General features: G+C 44.8%; 2 protein-coding genes across 3 annotated transcripts in view; both read right to left on the bottom strand.

The window, feature by feature from the left end:
• Window positions 1-247: 247 nt before the first annotated feature.
• On the bottom strand, window positions 248-14,410 carry ap2m1b (adaptor related protein complex 2 subunit mu 1b). 2 transcript variants are annotated; one of them, XM_042064348.1, is made up of 12 exons: window positions 14,224-14,410; window positions 10,614-10,727; window positions 8,312-8,577; window positions 7,457-7,539; window positions 7,132-7,137; window positions 6,861-6,996; window positions 6,436-6,580; window positions 3,427-3,549; window positions 3,091-3,226; window positions 2,893-2,990; window positions 2,620-2,731; window positions 248-2,439 (listed from the first exon to the last, which is right to left on the bottom strand). In XM_042064348.1, exons 2-12 carry the CDS (start codon window positions 10,685-10,687, stop codon window positions 2,305-2,307), a joined length of 1,314 nt encoding a protein of 437 aa, XP_041920282.1. In that variant the 5' UTR covers window positions 10,688-10,727; window positions 14,224-14,410; the 3' UTR covers window positions 248-2,304. The 2 variants fall into 2 exon arrangements, with proteins under 2 accessions (XP_041920282.1, XP_041920283.1); XM_042064349.1 differs by lacking the exon at window positions 14,224-14,410 and adding an exon at window positions 11,106-11,124.
• A 707-nt stretch (window positions 14,411-15,117) lies between these two features.
• The window catches only part of LOC121684350 (segment polarity protein dishevelled homolog DVL-3), a 26,682-nt gene continuing 18,485 nt past the window's right edge, over window positions 15,118-23,314 (bottom strand). Inside the window, exons 4-15 of the mRNA XM_042064345.1 lie at window positions 22,799-22,944; window positions 21,780-21,915; window positions 20,553-20,646; window positions 20,310-20,379; window positions 19,907-20,046; window positions 19,290-19,366; window positions 19,116-19,183; window positions 18,603-18,752; window positions 17,936-18,067; window positions 17,551-17,718; window positions 17,146-17,361; window positions 15,118-16,863 (exon numbers count right to left, since the gene is read on the bottom strand). Coding sequence (XP_041920279.1) covers window positions 16,457-16,863; window positions 17,146-17,361; window positions 17,551-17,718; window positions 17,936-18,067; window positions 18,603-18,752; window positions 19,116-19,183; window positions 19,290-19,366; window positions 19,907-20,046; window positions 20,310-20,379; window positions 20,553-20,646; window positions 21,780-21,915; window positions 22,799-22,944 — 1,804 coding nt within the window. The 3' untranslated portion in view covers window positions 15,118-16,456. The remainder of the gene's footprint in view (window positions 16,864-17,145; window positions 17,362-17,550; window positions 17,719-17,935; window positions 18,068-18,602; window positions 18,753-19,115; window positions 19,184-19,289; window positions 19,367-19,906; window positions 20,047-20,309; window positions 20,380-20,552; window positions 20,647-21,779; window positions 21,916-22,798; window positions 22,945-23,314) is intronic.

Raw genomic sequence — 23,314 nt, 5'->3', positions numbered from 1 at the left:
TTTCAGTGGGCTAGTCTAATCATCCAATGACCTCAGTTTACTCGGTCTCTCAGAGATGGAATGTGCTAGGAATCCTACACACACACACAAACGACTACAAAAACTTGCTAACCCAGCCTGCAAGGGCTGACATAAGTAAACATGAATTCTAATACATCAACTTCTTCCATACAAAGACACATATTTTTGCCATCTCCATGACACACACAGCTAAAGTACCCATACAAGTAAAGACAAGACATGTAAATTGGTTACTCTTTATTTTTTATTGTTGGGATTAAATGGACAGTCACAAAGTTACCAAATGGAGATCAGACACTGAAGCCAATAGGAATAAACCCCAAAGAGTTACCCACCATCACTCAGGGCATAATAAGAGGGTTAAGTCTAGTGTTTGGGACACTGAGACAGAGGGAATGAAAGACCAGGAATGTAATTACACAAGACGGCCTAAACTACTCAGGCTAACTGTAGTGTTATATTAGGATTAGTACTGGGAATGCAGGGCTGCCGTTTGTCCAGGGGGAGAAATCGATGGCTTCAAGAGTGCAGCAGCTGAGTGCCGAGCGAGCCCCCTTCCCCTTTCCAAACCCTGCTGAATATTTCAAAGGGCTGCGACACGGATGAAACCAAATTCATGATTCAGGTTCGGAGGGACGCTGGAGAATGAGCGAGAAACACCCTTTAAAACACGGATGCTGCCCTTAGCATTTTTCAGTGCTCCTCCCCTCTTTTGCAGAGGTGCGGTGCCTTGTGGTCAAGTAATTTAAGAGATAAAAGTCCGAATGGACAGTTGTAAACGCGTGGTCAAAGATGTAGGTCATCAGTGCAGAGTTTGGCGGTGACTACAGGTGCTCCCGAGGCTCACACAGTGCCAAGCTCGCCAAGGGCTAAATGAAGGTTAGTTAGAGAAAGAGGGTGTGACGGTTATACCCCTGAGAGATGTGGAGCAGGTCTTGGATCAAGGAGCTCAAATTCACACACGCAAACACGCACACATACATAATACACACATATCTGCCTAAAGGAGACTCCTACACAACACTAAACCTGACAGCAAATACTGGCAGAGAAATTCATTTTAAGCTCTGCTTGGTAGTTTACTTTTAACCTTTTCTGATATCTATAATATATAATATGTATTTAATATATTTATATACACACACTAGAGTTTTTTTTTTGTTTTAAATGTCTGCTTCCATTCGCTCTGAACATTTTGGTCACAAAGTGAAAACTGCACATAAAAAAAAACAAACAGAAAAAATAAACAGAACAAACAAAAGTAAAACGATTAAACAATACCTAAAAAAAGAATACACAGCAGAAGATGGCATTATCATCTGCGCCAGTAGATGTATAACATTGGCATTTAGACCTTACAGCTAGTGAAAAAGCAGTGAGGGGGGGGGGGGGGGGGGGGGGGTTAGACTGGCGAGTTAAAAGAGAGTGGGGACATGGCATTGATACAACAACCAAGAGATAGAAAGAGGCTGTTGTACAACTAACACAATACAAAAAAACAGAAATCTTACTAATATGCTGAAGTTGAGACGCAGTACAAAAATAATGACGTACAAAAAAAAAAAAAACACACTATGGCGAAATAGGGGCTTGACTTATTACAAGGTACGCCCATAAACAGACTACACACTACAGCCTAAGGTTTGATTACAACAGCAGAGACAGAGGGGGTGGGGTTGGCAGGTAGTGTGCTGGATACCACAGGAACAGAAAGACCGCTCACTTACTACGGCTAGGAGAAGGAAGCACGTCCTCATCACAGAGCTAAAGGAAAGGGTGACGGAATGGGGGGTGGTGTGGGATGGGGCATCAGGGGGAGTATTGGGAGGAATAGAATCGTGGACTCGTTAAGCAGGGATGGGATGTTTCCGCTGTATAGAATGGCACTGGGGAACGTTAATTTGATTCCTTCTTTTGTGTCCACTGCCGATGTCCCCCCCCCCCCCCCCCCAAACACACACAACCCCTATCAGAGTATTCACCGGCGGATGTCTCCACAAGACAGGTTTGCATTAGCTTAGAGTAAATGACGTCCGGAATACTTTCAGGAATGCTGTTCTTTCTGTCCCTTCTCTGTTGGTCTTCAGGCAGCTCCCATGGTGAGGGGCAATGATGAGGAAGAGCAAGAGGGACACAGGAGGAAGGAGACCAGGAGAGGAAATCAATCCCATCTGCCTTTGCACTCACGCTCCTTTTACACTCCTGTCTCTGACTTCCCATCAGCCAAAAGCCCTCCTACCTTCCCCGAGGTTGAGTCGCAGGTGGGGAGGAAGTGGCGGCCGGTTAGCAGCGCGTCTCGTAGATGCCGCTGCGTCCGATGTAGCGCACCCATTTAATGACATCGTGGTCGCTGTAGTTCAGCTTTGGCTCGAAGACCTTCAGGTAGCGCACCTTGAGCCCTGAAGGAGCGAAGGGCACCTGCAAGATAAAATGAAAAGCAGCAAGTGTGTCAACAATAGAGCAAGTTAGCAAAGTACTGACAAACACAATAAGCACAAGATAACACACAGATGAATGTGATGGCATGAAAAGTGTGTGTGTGTGTGTGTGTGTGTGTGTGTGTGTGGGGTGGTAGGGGTTGTAGGATGGTGAACAAACCTCAAAGTTCATGGAGATGGGAGGGCGGGCCCACTTCTTCTTGTCGTTTGTGGGCAACAGCTCAATCTCAGCACTGATCTGAGACTCCTTCATGCCAGCCATGCGCTTGATCCTGAACACAAGGGTGGAGGGGGTGGGGGGTGGGGGGTGGGGGGGGACCAGTTAGACATTTCATAGATCCGTGCCAGACCATCATATGTTCAACTGAGCTGAAAACAAAAACAAACAAACAAACAAACAAAAGATGGGTGAGGTGAGGAGGTGGCCACTTACTTCCACACAATGGCGTTCTCGCTGGCCTTGTATTTGGCCTTGCCCTTCATGCAGATGACCTGCACCCCGCTAGTGTTGAGAGGAGTGGGGATGCGCACCTAGAGGTGGGGGAGCAAACGAGCAGTTTGTAAGACCAAAATGCAACACAACTGGGACTTTCTCCAAGATGGCTGTGGTTTGCGGCTAAGGCTGATTTACCTCAATCTTCTGCGCCAACAGTGAGGGTTTGAAGTTGGACTTGATCACCACTTTCACTTCCAGTTTGGTGCGACCCACCTCCCTCACCAGCGGAATCACCCGGAAAGGCAGGATGATGTCTTTAGTGGTGCGGTATCTGGGGAGAACACGAGAACATGACTAAACGATCAATTGGCTGCTCATTGAAAAAAAAAAAAAAAAAAAAAAAAAAAGAGCTGATCGTATTACACTTCAGACACACACATTCACCAAGGTCACTTTGTGAGTGTGTGTGTGCATACGCATGCGTATGTAAATGTGTGTGCACGTGAGAGAGAGAGATAAACACACACTGACCTCATGAGTTCATACTCTCCATCCGGGGGGATGAAGCTGATGCTGCGCTCCGAGTCAAACTTGCTGAGACGCACACACTGATGGAATGTGCAGTCATCGATTGCTATGGACTGCTTCCCAGTGCTTACAGGAACAACAGAGGCAGAGAAAGAGAGAGTGTGAGAGGGGCGCAGAGAGAGAGAGAGAGAGAGAGAGAGAGAGAGAGAGAGAGAGAGAGAGAGAGACACACACACACACGGAGGGTTGGAGGAGATAAGACAGACAAAGAGGAGGTACACAACTAGAGGGCGAGGACAATGCCATCATTAAGGCTTCAGTCTGAAGAAATGGATTTAGAAATCAATGGAGGCTGGCTGTCGTTTGGGAGGTTAGGGAGAGAGCAACCACAATGGAAACTGTCTGGGTAGCATAGTGCCAATACTGTTGCAATTACCACATACATACACTGAAAGAAACTCAAATCTCCTATCCGTGCTGCATGTTAGTAGTCACACACACACACACACTCACTTTTGTTTTGTCTACTAGTTACATGGTCAGCAGGATGTGGCAACACAGGGAATTATGGGTAATGAATGAACAGGCGCATCAAATAAGCACAAGGAGCTGAACATTACATGTCTATCCTGAAATAATTCTAGGACACATGAAGTGCGATGCAAAGACTACCTGCCCCCCAGATCACTGAGGTCCAGCATAAAGAGAAGGAAGTACACAAACAAAACATCAAGACACAGACATAACTTGAGAAACAAACAAAAAACACCATAAACAATGAAGAAAAAAAAAAGAAAAAGCACACAGTTAATGAAAAAAAGAAAGCATCTTTTGCATCTAGGGCACAGACTGCAATAAAGGTCTACTAATCAGGCTGAAAAACAGACGCATAGAGCAACAGCTGACGTGATGCGATATGGATATGGGAAGCCATCATCCACACTTCCATGTACAACACCATATATCAATCTCGATCAAGGGAAAGATCAATTATATTGATCTGTAAACATGACCCCTTGTCATAACTGACAGGAAATTAATTTTGCAAGTAGTACATGTCTGCTCTGCCCGGCATTCCTAATCAAACTCTTCTGGGCACTGAAGGTGTTTTACACGTGGAAAATATGCTACATTTATTAATTAATTATAAGGCTTAACATTAAATAGGCTTATATTGCACAACATACAGGCCTAGAATATGTTACCACGACAACTTCAATACAAACTTTGCCTGTGAAATCGCGCCGCAAGCGAAAGTCATTTATTTGAACTATTCCTATTTTAGGGGGGAAATCCAGAGCAACTAAAAAGATGTCACAACCACCCATCTAAAACTTTCAGTATCTGTATCTGGTCTGTATCCACTCTCAGATGAACCTGCTTGACCGTTCATCACAGCTGTTGCTTCGTTATAAGGCTACCAGGTCTGTGGGGAGGGGCCGCTGGGAGTGAGAGGAAAGGGGCTGTGATCGCTCAGTTATTAACATACAAATAACAATATCATGTCTGTTTTTACACTGACCTGATTATGTAGCCTAGGCTAGAGTCTGTTCGCAATGTGTGCGCAGCAGTTTGTGAGACTTCATTGAAAGTGGCTTCTCCGCTACCTGTGCAAAGCTGATGCTAAATAAACTGCTAGTGCTGACAATGCTTAATAAGCTGCATTATGGAACTATATATATAGTTTGTGATTTAGTGCGGTATAATTGTATAGGCAATTATGGACATTTAAAACATAAGCCCGGCAGATTTTCTGCATGTCCGGTATTCTGAAATATTACCAGACTTTTTGTCCGGCCAAGTCTACAGACACATGAAGTTCAATGTAATGGAAGCCCATCACCACAGTCAAGGACACGCACACAAAACTACCATGGTGAGTACACTACACACACACACACACACACTGGCCTAGGTGAGTACACTACCTGCCCCCCAGATCACTGAGGTCCAGCATAAAGAGAAGGAAGAGTACACAAACAAAACATCAAGACACAGACATAAGACACAGACATAAACAAACAAAAACCATAAACAATGAAATAAACAGTTAAACAATGAAATAAACAGTTAATGGAAAAAAAGTAAAAGGAAACCATGCATCTAGGACACAGACTGCAATAAAGGTCTACTAATCAGGCTGAAAAACAGACGCATAGAGCAACAGATGACGTGATGCGATATGGATATGGGAAGCCAACATCCACACTTCCATGTACAACACCATATATCAATCTCGATCAAGGGAAAGATCAATTATATTGATCCGTAACTATTGATCCAAAATGAACTTTGCAAGTAGTACATATCTGCTCTGTTCGTCATTCCTAATCAAACTCTCCTCAAGGCGTTTTAAACTTCAAATACAGTGGACAGACAAATACAGTCTGCACACTGGAAAGACAAACTATGTGATGTGTTGATATATAAATCCAGGACAAGGTATATGCCAATAACTAGAAGTGCCTGGCATTGAGTTTCACATAATCTCAGCTCCAAGTATGTGTTCATGTTCCCTACTCATAACATTTATTATTTCAACTACAATGTTATCTACATTGCAACAACAGACCAACAAATGTTCTACTTTCTTTTGATAATTTGGGGGCTTTCAAGAAATGTTTAAAGAATTTGTTCCCCTTGCATTTAATGAATTACTTATATTACAGAGTTATGGTTTGTATGTTAATGGTGTTTGTTAATATGAAAACTCATTATTTTCATAGTTGATTTGATATTGCTATTACTACAAATATTGTTATTATTACAGTTATTATTATGCTTAATATAGGCTTTTCAACTTTATTTCAAACTTCCTTTTACTATTTAAAGTATATAAACAGTACATAATTAATTAATTGAATCACTTGGGACAAAAGCGTCTGCCAAAAACCATAACAAACAGTGCTACTCACATACAGGGTATTCATATATTCCCTCTATCAACATTACTTTCTTCATGTAGAGCTAGGATGTGTATGTGCATGTGCTTGGCTATTGGTCCGGTCTCACCTCTTGCCGGCTTCGTCGGTGCCGCCACCTTTGCCTTGCTTGTCGATGACGATCTTGTCGTTCATGCCGAACTTGCACTCGGGCATGCCACTAAGGTAGCTCTTCATGACCACACGGCCGGACACGTGCGCACTCAGGACCTGACCTGAGAACAGCCGAGGGGAGACGAAAGGTCAGAGGTCGCAAAGGCAAGTCAAAGAAACCGGTTCTGTGAGGTCACGCTGCATGTATACAAGCAAGTTCTATTCTTTGCATGTTCAAGCAGTCTTAGGTCGAAATCAAGTCTAGACTTTGGTGAATTCTCCCTATAGGGTCACTGTAGTCCATTCATATTAAAAGTGAACTCTTCCCAGCTAGTGGGAATGAATCACAGCACATTATTAAACAAATTAACTCCTTTTATTGCAAAGGGAATGGGGCGTTACCTTGAGGCGACATGAGCAGGTTGACGCTCTCCAGAACGTCCAGGAAGAGCTCATTGCGCCGGTACTTGATACCCTCCCGCCGCCAGCCGATCTGTCCAGTCACCTGGCTGGTAATCTGGGACTGCTCCTCCTTCGTCTGGACAGGAGGGGGGGGTGGGGGGGTGGGGGGGGGCACAAGTCTCATTACAGCAACTTTTTGAACAACGCATAACGTTTCAGATGAACTGAATGAATGTAAACCATTGTAAAAACTGTTGATATATATACGTACATGATGCTGTACAGAAGCACATCAAAATGAAAGACAGCAACAGCACCACGGAGCATGAGGAAAAAGAAAACAGAAAGTCACGACTATGAAGGAGGTAATTCAGTTACAGCCCCCTGACCTCATTTATCAGCCAGACTAGACAGCAACACCTGCGGCAGCTCTGAAACTCAATTACAGCCCACTTACAGTCTGGCTGAACTTAGACTGCCTAGGTTGGAACGCCAGACCACACAACACATGCAACAACAAGAGACCCTGTCGGGAGTAAGACGTCGGTCTCCGTGTATGTGATTTTGCTGTGCTGAGGGTGCTTTGGGGAACCCACCGCGCTCTTGATGCCCTGCTGGGTGATGAAGGTCTTCAGGGCTCCCGTCTCAGAGTTCTGGGGGTACCCAAAGTCCAGGATCTCTGCAGAGAGAGGAGATTAAGAAGGGAGGCCTTCAGAACATGCCCACACTTGAGATGAAATACACAAGAATATAAACCACTTATTCAAATGAACTTGATGCCAAAATTACTGCTGACATTACTGGTGATAAGACTATAGCCTAATCAATAGTTCATCAGAGACCAATTCCTTATAGTTTCCCACCTACACCTACAAGCTGACTGCAATTCAGGAAATGAAACAACATGGTATATGCACAGGCTTTCTGCAGTGGTTTATACACTGCCGATTCACACTTTGGATGAGATGAGGAGTGTGAGGAGTCTGTGTGGTCCATCAGCAGTGTGTAGGAGGTGTGCGACTGCGCAGTATTTTCTTTAGGTTTTGATTTTCTCATCTCATCGGCCATAAAAATCAAAACCTAAAAAAACCACAGCACAGCGGAAAATTCCACCGACGCAGTCTTCTGGGAGAACAGCAGCAAGTCCTGCCGCCTGGGCTGTGAACAAAATCGGTTATGTCCGACAACCTACAGGAACAACATGCTCAGCGGAAAACAAGCCATCATCTGCTGTAGATAGACGCTGTGTTTTACTGTCAGCAATGTAATAACAATAGAACATCACCACTTTCATTTCATAGGTGCTTTCTAATTGGCCAAGGTCACCAATGTGTTGGCAGACAAATTCTGATATTCTGATATTAGAAGTGATGCATTCCTTCATTTATTCTCTTCCTTTCTTACATTCATTGTACTTTTCTTTCACTATAAACAGGCGTTTGAGTGTTTACCGTCCAGCAGCTCGTAGATCAGCACAAAGTTGTTCTTGATGTTCTCCTCGCTGATCTTGCCGAAGTAGGCAGTCATGACGTCGCACATCTTGTAGAGGAACTCGAACACCATGGCGGCGTTGACGTTCTGCTTGGTAACGGCCGCCAGCCAGATGTTGGAGCGCTTGACATGGAAGAAGCTAGTGCGGGCGATGTTGTTGACGGGGGAGCGCACCTGCTGCCGGGCGTGGATCACGTTTACGCGGAACGCGTCCACTGCATTACGCCTGCGGGCAGAGCACACGATGAGAGAGCAAGTAAGAGAGAGAGCACCCAGAAGCCTAAAGGGCCCATCAAATTACACACGGTATGCGCTATGAAATGCATTATTGTTAATGGCTTGCGTGTGCAAGAACTGCGGCATTTTGCCTGCTTGGGTATAACTGAATACAGCAATCACACTCAGAGAAAGACCACCTAGAGAAGTTTCCAGTCGAACTTGAGTGGTATGTGGCGTATGGAACGTCTGTCAAAATCAAAGCAACAATCTGACCAATGTGAGAGCAATTTAATAGCGCCTGGAGTGTTGTTTATACATTTTGTTCCAACAATGGCAATGACATTTGCATTGAAATGAAAATGCCCTAAAAACAACACCACAGAGGAACAAGATGAAACAACAGGAAGATTAGAAGGAAGAGGAAACGAGATGAGAAAAAGTGAAGAACACACACATAAATCCTCATAACTGTGGTATGTGATCATGATGGACACCATAAAACTGGTTTGGAGTAGGGTGAAATGTGAAATATCTACAGTACATTACTAAATAACTGAAAAAAGCACTAAGCACTTATCAGGTTAGACTGTTGCCCCACCCTCGAAATCAGCCATCGCCCCCAACTGCTTGCCAAACCTCCAACCCTTTGACCCCCCTGATATGAGGAACAAAATCACCATCTCGAATGGATCTGCTCTGAGCTAGTGGTGAAGGGTGTGGGACCCTGAACTGTAAATTCTTGAACTGTGAATGACAGAATGAGTCAATGCAAAACCATTTTTTGGACCTCATCGTCGGAAATTGTTACTTTACACGCCAAACCCATCACAACATGGGGTGTCATTTTCAGGCGTCAAGCTTTTTTTTTTTATTATTATTATAATTATAATAAGAACTTTGTGGTTCTTTTCTTGGACTTCTCTTTATAAGAGAAATGCACCAGCTCAAATGAGGATCTCAGCATTGCATAGTCAGTCAACACAGCCACCTTTGTCAGCAGAGCTGTGATAGCGCAAGTCAAAAGAAGCCCCTGCCAGGTCTCTTCCTCTCCTCCTCCATCTATACTCCGTCCGTACTCTTCTCCCATCCCGCTCCTCTATGCTGGGCTTGTCTCTAAGCTCAGTGCACTCTGGTGACTCACTCCGATGAGCAATTCATTCATCCCCAACACGCACAAACAGACAGACACACACACACACACACACACAACACACAACACACACGCACACACACACACTTGCTCTCTTCCTCACACACACACACACACAACACCACACACAAACAGTTCTGGCTCTGTGACAGCTGCAGCAGTGGCACAGGGGTTTGGGGTGATGGTAGCCTTGGCAACGGCGCTTCTAACGGCTCTCATCGGTTATCAAAGTCTTCCCTGGTGTCCCGAGAGCGGCGGGGCTGGGTCATTTCACAGACTCACTCACTTCGCCCTCTTCCTCCCCCTCTCAGGGGAGGGGTGGGACACAACTGCCCTCTCAATGTCTCCTCATCAGGTTGGAAAAGGTCACAGCGCATGGAATAGTAATACATCACAATAAAACAAGTAGCCGAGTGCATCCCACATTACCATAGTGCTGTGCACCAACACAAAACAGGGGGGACATAGGGTCAGAGTTGTGCACAGGACACACTGCAGTCAGCATGCTGCTGATGGGCTGTGGGCTTAGTAAGGGGGAGAGGGAGGCAGGCCGAAGACACGGCACAGCACAGCATACCGATTTCTACAGGGGCCAATGGAGAGATGGATTGGGGGGGGGGGGGGGGGGGGGGTTATCCTTGCTCACAAATGATAAAGGACACAAACACACACAAATCAAGAATGATCAAGAATGACAAGTGTGACCAGAGAAGGGCAGGAAAGGAAGTAGCAGAAGTTACTTTACAGAGAATCCAGCCCACAACACTTAAGTCAATCAGACACACATACTTTGGCAAAGATGGTGTGGATGAAGGAATTTGGGCACAACACATTTGAGAATGGGGAAAAAAATAAAATACATCCTCAATTTCATCCTCCAACCCTCCACTCACCCTATGTCATCTCGGTAGACACGGGAGATCAACACCTCCCCCTTGTGGTTGTAGATGAACAGTCCTCCAATCATGTTGGCAATTGTTTAGTCTTCATGCAACATGATGAAACAACTGCAAGGAGAACAGACAGACCCATTAAATACCAAACAAACAAACAAACAAACAAACAAACACACACACACACACACAAGTAACCACAACACACACAAAAAGCATTCATCACTATTAGGGCTGGGACAACACGTCGACGTAATCGATGACGTCGACGCAAAAAATACGTTGACGCAAAATATGAGCGTCGATTCGTCAAGCATAACATGTGCTGCTAAATATTTTTAATTTTACACCTTCAGTGTTTTCTATACGTTAACTAATCTGTGGCTGGGCAGCACGAAATCAAAACCGGCCACCACACATTGATGTTCTATGTTGTAGTCCTACTATTTAAATTAAAGATAAGAATTTCATTGAGCTGCACTTTTTACTCACACAGCCTTTCCTCGCCCCGCCCGCTCTCTCTCGAAACGAGCCCGCTGCTCCTCCTCTGCATGTGCATTTAACAAATTATTCACGATTGTTGAAGGATTGTTGTTGCCACATAAAAGCACTGCATAGAACCAGAGAATGTCTATAGAACACAGTGGGCTAAATTGCTATTAAATCCGCTTAGCATCGTGACCATGCTGCGCAAATTTGTTCAAAACTGCAGCATTAAAGTTAAGGTAAACTCTGCTAAGGTCTCATCACAACATAGTACATTGAGGAGACTAAACTAAGTTAAGTTACAGTATGCAATCAAGCAGTATTTCAAAGCTAGCGTTAGAATACTGTTTGGATGTCAAGTTTAGCATGCTTACTTGCAGCTGCTTGTATTCGTTACTGAGGCTCATTTTATTGACTCTGAATGTTTGCAAAATCCCGATGTAAATGGAAAAGTGTTTTCCAAGACTCAAAACTGCTTGTCCAAAGGAGAAGTACGAACCGTTATTTGAACTAACTACTTTATGAATTGCATCCACACATCAGCAGCCTTTTAACGGTGTTAATGTTAATTGCAAGGATTCCCACACGAACGTCTTAAAATGACAATCACTCAATTAGACATACACTACTGAACTTTTATTGAATGCTACCTCTGACTAAGAATGCATTACTTCGCACTTGTATAGTCTTTTATTTTGGAATCTTAAGAGCAATAAACATATATTGCAATGTTAAAGAATTCATGTTTTTTCATTCATATATGTAAATAAACATGTATAAGTTGCTATTAGTGAATTAATTGGGAGATAATCGATAATCGAAATCGAATCGGACTGAAAAAATGAATCGTTAGATTAATCGATGCATCGAAAAAATAATCGCTAGATTAATCGTTTAAAAAATAATCGTTTATCCCAGCCCTAATCACTATATTCTTATAGGCGTTCTTTGCTAGCCTACTTTGTGAATGCACAGCCGACCGTTCTGCCACTCAGTAGGGTACAGAATGGAGGATGTCAGTGAGGCAGTGGCACAGACAGAAGATCAACACTAGACCGGTATCCATTATAAGCACCAGAGGAACAACCTGGAGTTCATCCCACAACGGCCTCCATTAATCCCAGCCACTCTCACTCAAGGAACGTCTAAAAATACTCTGATACGATTACAGCAGAGAACCGTCACCCGACAGGGCTGACTCTCAACAGCAGCACGCCACATTCAGATTAGGACTATTGCATTGGTCATATCTTCAAAAACATTAACATGTTGGGGGGGGGAAAAAGCATCCAAAAGGACCTTGAATGACGGGACTGGACTTCTACATCCAATCCTATCTAAATCCTTGGATGCACACAGGGAACTAACTAGCAAACTACATTCATCCGGTTGACCCTCCCTGCCTGAGCTCACAGCCAGCGTTATGCCAACAGCAGGCACTCTGACTGCATCTCAAGACTGGAGGCTGAATGTAGCAGAGTTATAGACTTTGATGCATACCTGAAGATTTTACCTGAAGGAACGCATGGGTACAATGCCTGGGACCCCTCAATCATGATAGCATGTTAATTCTTCTACTTCATCACCTACTATTACTACTTAGACAATTTCACCTTTCCCATGATTTTAGGTTGACAAAGTTGGCATGGAGCCATCTCTCACAACCTAACCCTTAGTCAAAGAGAAGCGAACAATTGTAAGCACTGAACATAGTAAATAGCCCCAATGTCCCTAAAACAGGGTTACAATAATGTCCACTGTGCATGCACAATATATTTTCGTTGACAGAATTCGTATGGTCTATTGAACAGATGAGCAGGGTGTTTTAACTGCTAACTATTAACTAGACAGCTAATGTGTGATTATCTATTCATTGACATAATGTGTGCTTATCTATCCACTGACATGTAACGTTAAGGCCTAAGGTTTTGCCATGTAGCAAGTCACCTTACAATCTAACGTTAGGTTAATCATAACATGTTTAAATTGATTAATTTAACTAGAGAACTGGAGATCAGACTGATACAAATCGTTTGCTGCGAGCTAAGATGTATTTTTCATTCACGGAAGGAGATGATTACGAAGACGGGAACCGCAGTGTGATTTATTTTAAAAACTTATCTAATTTCACACAATCTGACATTGCTGTAGAAAGCCCTCATTGGCATAGTTCTACATTAGGCATAGGCCAAATGATTCTATTCCGGGAATCAGTTCTTTCAGTTCCCTTCACCTACATGTATGAAGAAAGCAGTTAGGCTAAACTGACGTTAGCAATTAACGTTAGGTTAGCATTAGTTGCTACCGACACACCTGTGTCAAATATCGATTTATCATCAATAACAGACAACTACATTGGCAAACGAGGTTAAATGAAATAGTACGATTGAAGATGAACAAAATATAACGCATGGAGAACAACACACGACCATCGACCAAATTTGCCGTCAAGAGTCCAACATGTCTGCCGTCCTAAAGCACGGACAAGCCCACTGCGACGATACGGTCGCCAGCTAGCCGTCACGTACCTCAACCTAGCTATTCGAATGCTGACAGTGTGTGGAATCAAGACATAAAAAATCCATAGTTCTAGCTGATTTAGTCTAAACACCTCCAGACTGAAACAAAAAGCTCTTGCACAAGTTAATGAATGTCAATTTATTAACAGGTGAATATAACTTGCCCAGGACCAAAATGTCTGCCTGACCGGAAAACTATCTTTAACGTTAACATTATTAGCTGTCGGCAAAGCTAGCATTACTGTTGACGTTCACTCTGATTCTATTTATTTTCCTCAACATCGCAAATAATACAACGACATAATATCACTCTTAGTTAGTTAGCAAGTCAAATCTAAAACTAACAAGTATGTGCAATTTACTATAAGACTATTGCTTTAAACAGAATCCAACGAATATTCTGCTACAAAATTGTCTCAATGACAAATTACCTGCTAGCCAGCCTCAGCAAGAGTAAGACAGTCAGCTAGCTAGCTAGAATTGGCTTACTGGCTAACAGTGCCATTAGCCAGCCTACTGGATCATTTGAATATTTTGTCACGACTGATTCGTCCGCTCTTTCAGCAGTACATCCAAAGCGGCCACTCCGTTAACAATATCCGTACCTATGTTTCTCTCACACCCTCACACTGGGCCGTCGTCTTTCACCAGAAATGAAGTCTATTCCGCAGGAATCTCCAGTTGCTCAGAAGATGCTCCCCCACCTTGCTTTGTCTTACGGTCAGTTTGTCATCTGCCCTTATTCAAGATGTCGACCGCTCCCTCCTTCCTTCGAGGCTCTCTGTCAGCTGACACGACGCGATGACGTGACAGCGAGTAGGCTACAAAAGTGCACGAGAGTGAAGTGCACTGTCTCTCACACAAACTCTGGAGTTGCAGCTATGCATTCAAATTATCTAATTTAAAAAATCTTATTTAAAAAGTAGTGGCTAGTATTTGAATCTCTGCCCTGTCTAATTCAGTATGACAGCAGGCTATTCAGTTGTGGGGGGGAATCACAATTTTTTCATTAACGAGTCAATTCATTTCTCTCTGTGGTTTCATACTAAACATGATGGGTTGTTAAACATGATGGGTTGTATATAAAATGAGCTGTTTGTGTTCTCTGACTGCAGTAGTCCACACACTGACAGGCTTTTGCCTATGCTGCAGATGCTCTCCACATTGACTATAAACATTGTAAACAGAGTCTTATTCCTAGAGAGTATTGTGACTATAAGTAGTGGATCAATTACTTATGTTTGTAGTAACTTATTAACTTTCTTATGTTTGTTTAAGCGCAGAGCCACACATCTTACACATGTAGCCTACACTTACACAGAACCCCTGCCCCACCCCAGGCCTACGCAATGTTTCCATGCAGGCAGAAAACATCTTCTATGTAGGCTACACCCTGCAGACACACATGTAAGGGTTCTGTGATGTTTTGTGAGCACATTGTGTGTAATCTATAGTACCACTGTAACAAATAAAATCACAGACAAACTACCAAGTTTAGGCAATAAAACTATGTTTATAAATAAAAACAATTTCTTGTTTGTTGTTCTCATAAAACAGTGTACAGTGAGTATTAAATTGAACCATTTGTCACTATACATTATCAGTTTCTAATAAATTGAAAACTTGTGATAAATGTATTTCAAAGGAAAAGGGAGGGTTTTCAGAAGGAGAATGAGATGTTAGGCTGTATAGCATACAAAATGTAGATGTTAATGCAACACGATAAATTATATATTTCATCTGAAGTGCTCTGGGAGGAGAAGACAGCGAGATGGTGTCAGCTCTATGCAATCACATAACTGGAGGTAACAGCCAGTCTCTGGGATTGTGCAGTTGCATCTCTAGGCTAATGTGAGGTGCCTCTTCAGTACAGTTCCTCTTCCAGTTTTCTGATTGGCTAGTAACTTCCCCAGACATGACATCACAGCTCCCGTTACCATGGGAACTAAAGCAGACGATTTAGATTTTGGAGACGGTCTGCATTTTAAGAGCACAAGACATGTTAAGCCTTATTAAGTAGTACCTTCAATACCCTTGCATCTAACAAGATGCCACTAGGCCTATACTTCATTGTGTACATTGCTGTCTGTTAAAAGGCAGATAAAGTATTGCATACTGAGGAGCCTTTGATATGATTTCTGAATAATGTCTGTGTCCTTGCTTTGAATTCCAAAACAAAACAACAAAAAGAAGCAAAACAAGAGAGGCAGATATAAAACACATCTTCAGCTTTCATCATGTTAGTGTCTTCTCTTTCCAGACGTCTGACAGAGTTTCAGAGCTTCGTTCGGACATGCTGAGAAATGGAGGGACCATTTCTCCCTCCCTATACCACTCTATCGATTTCCATGAGACAAAATGACAGATGAGACAAACGTTCATGGGGAGATTAACGGGAGGACAGGAAAAGAAACAGAGGGGTGGGGTAGTGGGGGGGGGGTCCTTTTACCTCTCATTCAGCCCCAGCCACTCACATTCAACTGCATCCATTCCTTTAACCAAAGCAGAAGGGAACAGGGATAAAAAAAAAAGAGTTTTTTTCTTTTCGAGGGAAGGCAGGAAAGAGCACTGCATCTTCTTCACTGAAGAAAGTATGAGACACTCGACAGGAGGGACAGGCAGGCAGGCAGGCAGGCAGACACACACACACACACACACACACACACACAGACTACTACACACATACAACACAATCACTCTCTGTCCCTCTAAATCCCTCCCCCGTTGTCCTTCATCTCTACTTTTCTTGGGGGAAAGGGTGGGTGACAGTGTCCTGAATGCCTGAATGTGCGAGATTCGGCCTTTAGGGTTTCACCTGTTGCCACCGCCGCCCGTAGGTCACATCACGTCCACAAAGAACTCGCTGGGGTTTCCCATGGCCATGCGGAAGGACTGGCGTGAGGCCGTGAGTTCAGGGGGCACTGAGGCCAGGTCGCGGCCCGGGGGGGAGCCGGGTGGTGCCATGGGGACGGGGGTGGGGGTCTGTGGCTGCGGCGGCAGCCCAGGCGGCCCATAAACCACAGCCGAGTGTGTGCTACGCAGGCTGTGGGTGCTGTGCACACTGCGCTCACTGGGGGGCGCCGACGAGCGCTCGCTGGGGGCTTTCTCTCGCCGCAGCTCGGTCTCGCTGCCACTCCCTCCTGACTTGGAGTCCCCTCCGCCGCCAACACCACCACCGACGCTGCCTCCTCCTGCTGCAGCTTCCTTCTTACCAGCACTGCGGTTGGAGCCGCTACTGCGACTCCCTGAGGGATAGATAAGGAGAGAGAGAGGGAGGCAGAGAGACAGATAGAGAGGGATGACAGAAACAGAGTGAGCAGTGGCGAAAGAGAGAGAGAGAGAGAAAGAGAAAGACAGAGAGGGAAGCAGAAAAATCAGAGGGGTCATGGAGTGAGTAGTACTATTACTAAAAAAACTACACCACAGAGTACCTGGGTCTGGATTAAGGCTGTGTGTTTCTGTGTCTTATGTGTGGGTAGACATCTGTGTGCAGTCAACCTGTTATGGTCTCTAGTGGCATATCTCACCTTCGCTGTGCTGGCTGCCTGCACTGCCAGCACCCCCGGTGAAGTTGCAGGGCGGCTCGTGCACGGGGTGGGGATTGTAGGGGTGAGGGACAGGGTACTGGTAGGGGAACGCTAAGGGCCACGGGGCTGCTCCTGGATGGGGCAGGGGGGCAAGGGTATCCTGATCGGACGCACCGCTAGAGCCATCGTGGTCGTGCAAGGAGAGATTGGCCATGTCTGCGAGAGAGGCACGTCATTCAGGGGAAGAAAAAGGAAGTGGATTGGAAAATAAAGTTACTAACAAAAAAAGGCCACAAAGCAAGTTATTTTTGGTTTTCAGAATAGGGTTGATGATTACATCATGCGAAAGAAATTAGGTACAGGAGAGCTAAGAAAAGGAGACGAGACAGTTGACCAATGACTTACTGCCACATAAGTCGCCGAAGATGTAGTAGCACTGCTCAGAGAAGGTGATCTTGTTGACTGTGTGGCGGATGTAGCCGGCCTTTAGGAGATTGCTGGCGTACTTGCGTGCCTCTCGGCGATCCGTGAAGCCCTCAATGTGATGGTATAACCAGTCAACCACATCAGAACCTGGAGAGTTGGAGGGGGGCAATCACAACACTGTCTTGGGGCTCAACTAGGAGAGTATCTGGACTAATTTTACCCAATTTCTAGGGAACCCAATGTAGTCATTTCTCAAAAGTAATGTATTATTTTGCAGTAATGGGTCAACTTGACATGGACAGATAAAGAAGTCATTCACAGTGTATGGATGTACACGTCTAATAGAGAAACTGCGGCAGGTTACCTATGAAGGCGTTGGGGATGGTGATCTTCAACCACATCCTGTCCCGCACCTCCAGACCCGACTCAGGGGACGCCATTGCCTTGGCAACCATCCCCATGTCGCTATGAATGGACAGGTGGAAGTCGTCGAACCCTGTGGGGGATGGTGAATGTTTGGTCAGAGGTGGAGGAGAACTGGACACGTACAGTAAAGCTGTGATGTGCAGGCAGTCCAGGGTTGGACAGGCAGGAACAGAGGGGCCCTTTTCAGATTGCTGTGCTGTGCTGGGTCTTGCCAAGTAAAAGGTGGCAGAGGGCTTATGCAAATCTTGACGGGCTAGGGAATTTGAATAAAACTAATTTAGCTTCTCACAAATTGCTTTTTCCAGCCCTTATGACATTTAGGCGTTGTAGATTTTGCAGGGATCCATACTTTACAGCAAAAGAGCATGCCCTCTGCCTCTGAGGCCAACCATTGCCACTTTGATTGCCAATGTGAGCAATATGATTGGCAGACATGACTGCAACAACAACAATAACAACAACACAGCAATGTGAAATGGACACACAAATGGAGCACAAGAAGCAAGGAAGAGCAGGAAATGACATCATCCTCAGCAAGCAATGCTGTGAAGCTGGGTGCCGGGCGGCACTGGGGGTGGCGAGGCAGGGGAGGGGGGCACACTTACGCTCGGTCTCTGGAATGGAGCTGGTGATGGAGGAGCTTGTGGAGGTGATTGTGCTCATGGAAGGGCTCATACCGTACACCGGATACGCCCCCGTCAGCGCCGCCGTGTGGGACACCCACGCAGCCGGGTCTATGGGACGGATCGGCTCACCTAGAGAAGTGTGTGTGTGTGGGGGGGGGGGCATGGGGCAAGGTCAGGTAAGCTACTGGCTGTCTGCTGATTCAATTAACACCTGCTGGTTTGATCAGGTGTAAGGCATGATATATGCCAGGATGGAAAATACCTGCGATCAGATCACCTGTAAGTAAACCGTCATAGCAAAAACACAAATACTGACTTCAACTCAAAGAAAACTAAAACTGCTATGTAAAAATTCAAAAAGAGAATTCAAATGCAATTCCTTCTTGAAAATCAGGATAGATATCCTTCAAGCAATCACTAAGTATATACAGTGAACTTTTGTATGTGTGTATTTGTGTTGGAAAGGTAAAGAGACACGGTTTAAGCACTCACCTCTGGGCAGGGTGAAGCAGCCTCGTGGATTGGGATCCCAGCATTTGGCTACAGTTAGAATTATAGGACTGTGGACAAGAAGAGCAGGCTATTTCAACCTTTAGGCAATCTCTTGTCACCTATGTCTGGTTAGGTTTACTGTATATGTGAGGGTGACGTGTGTGTGTGTCTTACCCTGGTTTGTGCACTATCTCCCGCAGCACCCTCACTGCATCGTCATTGCTCATGTTCTCAAAGTTGATGTCGTTCACCTTTAGACAAAAAAATGATCATTAGGACGGAATGCAGTCACACACAGACATAGACACACATACACATACCCTGCACATACAAGATTTAGATTTAAATTCACCATACAGTAGGGCTGGGCGATATATCGATATAAAAGATATATCGATATATTTTAAAATGCGATATGGAATTAGACCATATCGCATATATCTATATAGTTAAAATTTGCGCGGTGATCCTTGCTCCACGCAAGCCGCTGACCAGAGCTCTCTTCACTGCTCCCCTCTCTGCACTGCTGTGAAGCTGCATGCTACTTTTCTCATTTAAATATATTTATTTCAGAAAAAGATTGGCCGATTTTATTTTATAGGCTATTTTTATTTAACATCATCATTTATTTAACATTATCATTCAACACTGATGCACAACTATACATTAAGCTCTGCTATCCCATCCCACCTAACACAGGCAACCTCCCAGCACAATGTATATTCTGACACACAGCACCTTTTCAAAATACACACTCACACGCACGCACGCACACACACAGACACACACACCTGGAGCAGCATATCACCAGGTTCTATCCTCCCGTCTGCTGCCACTGCTCCACCCTTCATGATGGAGCCGATGTAGATGCCTCCGTCCCCCCTCTCGTTGCTCTGGCCCACAATACTGATGCCCAGGAAGTTATACTTTTCTGCAGGGACAGAGGGAGGGAGACATCAGGAAAACGATGGAGGGATGAAACAGGGTGGATGGAAGGGTGAGGGACAGCGGAAAGAAGACACAAGAATGTGGATGAGAGAAAGAAAGAAAGAAAGAACGTACACAGAAATTATCAACACATTCATAATTTATACTATAGGCAATCAAGGGTGTATCAGCAGCCCACAGAAAATACACACACACACACACACACACACACACACACACACACACACACACACACATACTACTCACCCATGTTTAACGTGACAGTGATGATGTTCAGTGACATGGTGGAGTCTGTGATGCTGCTGAACGATGATGACTGAAGAACAGAGAGAGAACAGGGAGAGAGAACAGAGAGAAAGAGAGACAGAGAGAGGGAAAGACAGACCGACATGAGCACACACACTTAAAGCCATTAATATTAGACAGGAGACTAAAGGTGGTTGTTTGAGTGTTCGTGTGTGTGTCTGTGTGTGTACGTTTAAATCTCACCCGCTCCATTCGTGGTGCCTTTGGTTTCCGTCGGCGACGGCGATGTCGTCTCATCAGTCTTGAGGATGTGCTCTGCTCTGTCGAGCTACTGAACCTGGGTCAGAGAGATGACATCACGGCCATGACGTAACTGCCTTAAAGGCCATACTCTTGAGGTATTATGCTTTACTGTCTACACACAATGCATACCGGACTGGGATTGGCTCGAGGACATCACGTGATATCTCTGAACAGCGGCTCCCCAGCGGAGTATGCATTGCATTCATCGAAAGGAGGAAAAGATCTTTTGTGTTGGTTTTGTAGAGCATGTGATTAGAGAGTGCTTTGGTGAGTTGTGGTGTGTAGGACAAGATGTGTATCCAGTATGATCAGCTATACGATGAATTAATATATATCTGTGGAACACGCAGAGCCTTATCAATGATTTTTGTGCTTAAGACTACTGAATTGAGTACAGAGTGTGATTCAATGTATATCTAAGAGAACCTTGATATTTTATGATGATATATTCAACATGGACTACATATGGATTATGTATGGAATGGGTTCATGTAATGATCCTGCACCAGAGGTTGATATATTTATGTGAACAAATATTGTGTGACGATTGTGTGACTAATTTATAGACACTTTATTGCTATTTTATACATGCTCTAAGCATTGAAAAACGTCAATGATGCTATTGAAGGTAACCAAAGCAAGCAGAACTACTCATTAGGAGATATTTAAATGCACTTCTAAGAGAGCAGCTTGCCTGTCACTCCCTGTACATCAATGGCTGGGCTAACGCTGGTATGGGGCCAGATCAGAGAGCCCTTCATCTGTTAGAGCAGGTGGGCATGGGGGCTGTGGGTGCTGAGGGCGTACGTGAGGATCGTCTTTAATCAGTGTATCAGTGTGTAGGTGCATGTGTGTGCACAGGTGCACTCTGCTATTCACAGCCTGTGTACACATCTACTCAAGTGTGGAAAAGAATGTAAGATACTGGATGTGCATCTCCATTATGTGGACTTATGGACTTTTATGGACTCTTACTTTTATTGGTGTATCTATCTACACTATGTAAATCAGTGTTTGTGTGTATGGCTTTATTTTATTGTAAGCTTGTGTCAACGTTGCATTTGTGTATCTGTGCTTGTGCTTGTGTGTGTGTGTGTGTGTGTGTGTGTGTGTGTGTGTGTGTGTGTGTGTGTGAGATCTATTATCTATGTGTGTTTATGAGCTCACCTGCTGGCAGAGTCGTCTTCCTCGGAGTCGAAGAAGCTGGTGGTCTCCAGCTCGCTGCTCATGAGGGTGGAGGAGCTCTCGTAGCCGGCCAACTCTGGTCGGCGCTCCAGACGAGAGTGGCCATTCAGCCTCCCGCCTGCGGGGGGTGCCACCACAGAGTTAGAGGATTGCACATGTCTAGGCACTGGTTTACTAATTACAGGCACGGACCTCAAAAGAACACTGTTCAATCAGAGATTACAGGGTATAGCACCACAAGGACTCATCTCTGCAACTGGTGATGGTGACGTTACCTGGTTGGTTAATGTCTCTCTAACACAGTGTCAAGGTAAACATGGCAGTACATGTACTAATATGAACCAATGTTATCACAATAAATAGCGATTGAGAGGAATTTAAACTTTGAATCCAAATTGCATCCCTTCATGATTCCAAACGATGCAGTCCAAAACTGAAACACTCTGAGCCAGAACCAGGAATAGAGTCTGATCTCTAATTATGGACATATGTCCGGTCAATCCAGGCGGTCCTCTGGGCAGCTTTTAAAGCTTGTGAAACTAATCCCTCTGCTTAAAAGCCCTCACCATGAGTGTAATCCCTGTATGAAAAGTGCCGTCATTTGACATTTTGCTTGATGGGAGTTTTTGAGGTCTCCCAGCGTCCTCTCATTCAATCTGTCCTTCATACATTTTTAAGTACCTGTGGGCTACACCCTGTGCACACTGCTGAGAGCGGGCACATCTCCTTGAAGCACTTTTTAGAGAATCCTAATGCCCACCTATCAGCTCCCACTGTAACCTAATAGGATGACTCAGCCTCACTTAACCCTCACACTGCAGCCAACTGAATTCTCCCCTTAAACTAAGCTCAGTCTGATAGCTTATCGTGTGTATCTTTTTCCATGGGAGCTCTTTAGTATGAGAACATTCTGGTTTAAACAGAGATTTTGGCTTAAAAGGCTTCGTGAAGGAAGGAGCTACACGTGACTGTGAACTGTGACGGCCGGCAGGCAAACGCACCGTGGTCGTGGGTGTCTTTCCTCCGCGGTCTCTCCCTCTCTCTCTCTCTCTCTCGCTCGCCACGGTCTCTCTCTCTCCGCGGAGGCGGCGCGGAATCTGTCTCCGTGTCGTTGTCGAGGTTGTCCTGGCTGCCTGCAGCGTTCGCACTGCCAGAGGGAGAGAGACGGAGGGAAGGGAGGAATGATGAAAGAATAGATGAAATGGAAACGAAAGGGGGGAGACAGGAGGAGTATAGTTGGGGAGAAGAAAGATCAGTCGAGTTGAATATCGCCACAGTCTTTACAACACACACACACACACACACACACACACACACACACACACACACACACACACACACACACACACACACACACACACAAACAGTTGCTTCTCACCAACAGATGTCTGATTAGGCCCAAAAGGCACATCCGCTACTGAGGCAGTCTTTCTCAGAGACCCCTGCTGTTTAAATGTCAAGTGCTGCTTTCTGAACATCAGTAAGTTTTAATGTCAGCCATCCCAGAGCAAGCTGGA

The sequence above is a fragment of the Alosa sapidissima genome, chromosome 15 (assembly GCF_018492685.1).
Source record: "Alosa sapidissima isolate fAloSap1 chromosome 15, fAloSap1.pri, whole genome shotgun sequence".
Taxonomy (NCBI): Eukaryota; Metazoa; Chordata; class Actinopteri; order Clupeiformes; family Clupeidae; genus Alosa; species Alosa sapidissima.
This window is presented reverse-complemented; position numbering and strand designations above follow the sequence as displayed.

Coding starts and splice junctions, on each gene's coding strand:
- ap2m1b (XM_042064348.1), bottom strand. CDS start 10,687: ATGATTGGAGGACTGTTCATCTACAACCACAAGGGGGAGGTGTTGATC. Junction 2,991..3,090: donor TGTTGGCGCAGAAGATTGAG/GTAAATCAGCCT, acceptor CCCCACCTCTAG/GTGCGCATCCCCACTCCTCT. Junction 2,440..2,619: donor CCATCTCCATGAACTTTGAG/GTTTGTTCACCA, acceptor TTTATCTTGCAG/GTGCCCTTCGCTCCTTCAGG.